A 5,000-nucleotide genomic window follows, 5' to 3' on the forward strand; every position below is an offset into this window, starting at 1 on the left:
ACTGACTGACCCACACCCTCGGACTTTATTTAATTTAGTTTAGTGCAGAGATACAGCACAGAAACAGGCCCTTCGGCCCAACAAGTCCGCACCATCCAGCAACCCCCGTACACTTGCACTGTCCTATGGGTGGCACGGTGGCGCAGCGGTAGAGTTGCTGCCTCACAGCGCCAGAGAACCGGGCCTCCGGTTCGATCCCGACTACGGGTGTACGGAGTTTGTACGTTCTCCCCGTGACCTGCGTGGGGTTTGTCCGAGATCTTCGGTTTCCTCCCACACTCCAAGTTTGTAGGTAGCGTGTGGCTTGGTATAAATTTAAATTGTTCCGAGTGTGTGTAGGATAGTGTTCATGTGCGGGGATCGCTGGTCGGTACGGACTCGGTGGGCCGAATGTCCTGTTTCCGTGCTGTACATTTAAACTATACACCAGGAACATAGAAATTTACAATCTTTACTGAAGCCAATTAGCCTACAGGTTGAGGCAAGTACTATTGCAACATTTAAGAAACATTCAGACAGGTACATGGATAGGACAGGTTTAGAGGGATCTGGGCCAAAGGCAGGCTGGGCGCGGCTGGCAGATGAAATAGGCCGCACCTGTTAATCAACCAGCCTTGGCATCTCAGCCCTCGGGATCTAGGTCAACGTGCGCTCCCTCAGAGACGGCCACTCGCCATTTCTCCACGCTTTGGCACGACTTTTTAAGCATCGTGACAGCATTCGGCCCTTGGCCTTCACTGTCAGATTGGTGGAACAGCACCACCTCACACTTCACCTGGGCAGCTTACCCCCCAACAGTATGAACATTGACTTCTCCAACTTGAAGTAGCCCTCTCTCTCCGTCCCTCCCCCATCCTAGTTCTCTGACCAGTCTGACTGACCTCCTGATTAAATATTTCTTTGTTTGCCTCACTGTCACCTTCCCCTCACGAACAATGAACCGTTCTACGTTTTCCTTGGACTTTGTCCCCTTTGATCTTTCGTTTTCACACCTTACCCTTCCAGATCTCTCGTTCCCCTCTCCCCTTGACTCTCAGCCTGAAGAAGGGTCTCCGCCCGAAACGTCACCCGTTCCTTCTCTCCGCAGATGCCGCCTGTCCCGCTGAGTTACTCCAGCATTTTGTGTCAAATGAACCTAATGTGATGAGTACACTGTTCCATATAACCATATAACAATTACAGCACGGAAACAGGCCATCTCGGCCCTACAAGTCCGTGCCGAACAAATTTTTTTTTTCCCCTTAGTCCCACCTGCCTGCACTCATACCATAACCCTCCATTCCCTTCTCATCCATATGCCTATCCAATTTATTTTTAAATGATACCAATGAACCTGCCTCCACCACTTCCACTGGAAGCTCATTCCACACCGCTACCACTCTCTGAGTAAAGACGTTCCCCCTCATATTACCCCTAAACTTCTGTCCCTTAATTCTGAAGTCATGTCCTCTTGTTTGAATCTTCCCTATTCTCAAAGGGAAAAGCTTGTCCACATCAACTCTGTCTATCCCTCTCATCATTTTAAAGACCTCTATCAAGTCCCCCCTTAACCTTCTGCGCTCCAGAGAATAAAGACCTAACTTATTCAACCCATCTCTGTAACTTAGTTCCACGGCAGAATGTTGCAGAAACAGTCAGGGCCAGAGCGTATTTAAAGAGATGCCAGCATTAATATTACAAATGATATCGTGACTGTGTGCTTAGTAGCCAATGCCAGCAAATAACACTCGGAACCATTCAACCACTCAGATTGAACAGCGGAGTAGACTTGATGGGCCGAATGGCCTCATTCTGCTCTTAGAATGAATGAACGTGAACAATTCCAAGTTGCCCCGTCCCATGACCACTTGCCCTGACCCATTCCCAGTTACTCCAACATGTTCCCACTTGCCCCCAAACAGAATCGCAGCAGCCATGACCAATTCCCAGTTGCCCAGACACATCCTTGTCCCTTAACAAGGAGCTTTTATTCAATTAAAACACACCCCAGAGTAACAACAAAGTCCAGACTGCCTTTGGCAGTTTACAAACACCAATCAAACAGTCAGATTGGGCAGTCACGGTGGCATAGTGTTAGAGTTGTTGCCGTACAGCAAAATGCAGCACCAGAGACCCGGGTTCGATCCCGACTACAGGGTCAAGTCAAGTCAAGTCAAGTCAAGTTTATTTGTCACATACACAGACGTGATGTGCAGTGAAATGAAAGTGGCAATGAAAGTGGCAATGCTCGCGGACTTTTGTGCAAAAGACAAACAACAAAACAACGAAACAAATTATAAATACGTGCTGGCTGTACGGAGTTTGTACGTTCTCCCTGTGACCTGCGTGGGTTTTCCCCTGGATCTTCGGTTTCCTCCCACATTCCAAAGACGTGCAGGTTTGTAGGTTAATTGGCTTGGTAAAAATGTAAAATTGTCCAAATTGACTGCCCTGCCGACTACAAAATTCAGAAGGTTCAGTTATCAGATTACAGCGTTGTCAACTTTATCTGCCATACACGTGACCCCCCCGCGGTCACCAGCGTTCACGGAAAGTCTCCAGAGTCCCCGTGGCCACTGCGTGCTCCCTCTCCAGCGACACATGCGGGCACGGACATAGGCCCGGAAGAGCAGCAGGCAGTTGACTCGGGCAGAAGCATGGACTGCCCGCTGACAGGACCCGCAAGTGGCCATCTTGACCCAAGCCCAGGAGTAAAACCGGCAGGGAGATTCCCCCCACCCTCCCTCCTGACCCCCCCCCCCCCCCATCCTGACCCCTGACCCCCTCCCCTCCCCCATCCTGACCCCCCCTCCCCCCCCCCCCATCCTGACCCCCCCCCCCATCCTGACCCTCCCTCCTGACCCTCCCTCCTGCTGATCCCCCTCCCCCCCATCCAGACCCTCCCCCTCCCCTCCCTCGGAACCACCAACCCCCCCCCCCCCCCCCCCGACACCCTCCCCCACCCCTCCTCCATACAAAATTACCAAAGATCAGGAGCGTGCGCTGAAATGCAGGCGAAACGTGAGGAGCAGCCCCATCAGATACTCGTACAGAGAGCCATCCTCTGGGTTGTCTGCATTGTCACTCTAATACAAGGATGTTGCCTGGATTTTTACGAGCATTTTAGCCAGGACTAGAGGGTGTGAGCTATAGGGAGAGGTTGAGCAGGCTGTGTCTCTATTCTTTGGAGCGCAGGAGGACGAGGGGTGATCTTATAGAGGTGTACAAAATAATGAGAGGAATAGATCGGGTAGACGCACAGAGTTGGTGAATCGAGGACCAGAGGACAAAGGTTTAAGGTGAAGGGGGAAAAGATGTAACAGGAATCTGAGGGGTAATGTTTTCACACAAAGGGTGTTGGGTGTATGGAACAAGCTACTGGAGGACGTAGTTGAGGCTGGGACTATCCCAACGTTTAAGAAACAGTTAGACAGGTACATGGATAGGACAGGATTGGAGGGATATGGACCATTGCCAGGGATGGACGAGGGACTTTGTTGGGCCGAAGATCCTGTTTCCACACTGTGTCACTCTATGACTCCACTCTCGTAACGTGTTACTTGTTATTCTACTAAAGTGGCACGGTGGCGCAGCGGTAGAGTTGCTGCCTTACAGCGAACGCAGCTCCAGTGACCCAGGTTTGATACTGACTATGGGCGCTGTCTGTACCGAGTTTGTACGTTCTCCCCGTGACCTGCGTGGGTTTTCTCCGAGAACTTCATTTTCCTCCCACACTCCAAAGAGGTTAATTGGCTTGGTAAATGTAAAAATTGTTCCTCGTGTGTGTAGGATAGTGTTAGTGTGCGGGGATCGCTGGCCGGCACGGACCCGGCGGGCCGAAGGGCGTGCTGTATCTCTAAACTAAAACTAAAACTCAACTAATGCGCCACACTATTAAGACAATGTTGTTGAACTCTCTCTGTTGCCGTGCATTTGTGCTCTTGTACCCAACCCCTTCCTCCATCTTGTGACCAGATTGGAACGTGCCCAACCAAGGAGGACAAGGAAGCCTTCGCCATCGTGTCCGTGCCGCTGTCGGAAGTCCGAGACTTGGACTTTGCCAACGACGCCAGCAAGGTTCTGGTCGCCACGGTGCAGCGGCTCGAGAGCGGCACCATCACGCAGAACGAGAGGAGGTGAGCACAATACATCTTCACGGAACTCCTGCCACCAACTCTGGCCATCAAATCCATCGGCCTATACAGTGCTGGAATGACTCAAGCTCAATAGAGTTTATTGTCATGTGTCCCAGATAGGACAATGAAACTCCTGCTTTGCTTCAACACACAGAATATAGTAGGCATGAATACAGAACAGATCAGTGTGTCCATATATCATTGAATATATATATATATATATATATATATATATATATATATATATACACACACATAAATAAGCAGAAAAAGTGTAATATGCTATTAAAGTTCAGATTTTTGTTTGAGTTGAGTTTAATGGCTGTGGGGAAGTAGCTATTCCTGAACCTGGATGTTGCAGATTTCAGGCTCCTGTACCTTCTACCTGAAGGCAGCGGGGAGATGAGTGTGTGGCCAGGATGGTGTGGGTCCTTGATGATGCTGCCAGCCTTTTTGAGGCAGTGACTGAGATAGATCCCCTCGATGGTAGGGAGGTCAGAGCCGATGATGGACTGGGCAGTGTTTACTACTTTTTGTAGTCTTTTCCGCTCCTGGGCGCTCAAGTTGCCGAGCCAAGCCACGATGCAACCGGTCAGCATGCTCTCTACAGCGGGTCAGGCAGCATCTCTGGAGTACAGTGGATATTTTTATGGCAGAGATAGATAGATTCTTGATTAGTACGGGTGTCAGGGGTTATGGGGAGAAGGCAGGAGAATGGGGTGAGGAGGGAGAGTGAATTGACTTGGTAGAATTGTAAAATGTCGCTGGTGTGTGTAGGACAGTGTCAGTGCGCGGGGATCGCTGGCCGGCGCGGGCTCGCTGGGCCGAAGGGCCCGTTAAAATTGACCAGCAATGGGTGAATTTCTCCACAGGTTTGCGACGAAG

General features: G+C 50.4%; 1 protein-coding gene across 2 annotated transcripts in view; it reads left to right on the plus strand.

Annotated features, from left to right (window-relative positions):
* The window catches only part of itpr2 (inositol 1,4,5-trisphosphate receptor, type 2), a 387,486-nt gene that overhangs the window by 97,627 nt on the left and 284,859 nt on the right, over positions 1-5,000 (plus strand). For both annotated transcript variants that reach the window (XR_008725216.1, XM_055652809.1), the window contains exons 13-14: positions 3,955-4,115; positions 4,988-5,000. The exon at positions 4,988-5,000 is cut by the window's right edge and continues 129 nt beyond it. Coding sequence is in view for 1 of the 2 variants with exons in the window: in XM_055652809.1 (XP_055508784.1) it covers positions 3,955-4,115; positions 4,988-5,000 (174 nt within the window). In the remaining variant the exon portion in view is untranslated. The remainder of the gene's footprint in view (positions 1-3,954; positions 4,116-4,987) is intronic.

The sequence above is a fragment of the Leucoraja erinacea genome, chromosome 22, assembly GCF_028641065.1.
Source record: "Leucoraja erinacea ecotype New England chromosome 22, Leri_hhj_1, whole genome shotgun sequence".
NCBI classification, from domain to species: Eukaryota; Metazoa; Chordata; class Chondrichthyes; order Rajiformes; family Rajidae; genus Leucoraja; species Leucoraja erinaceus.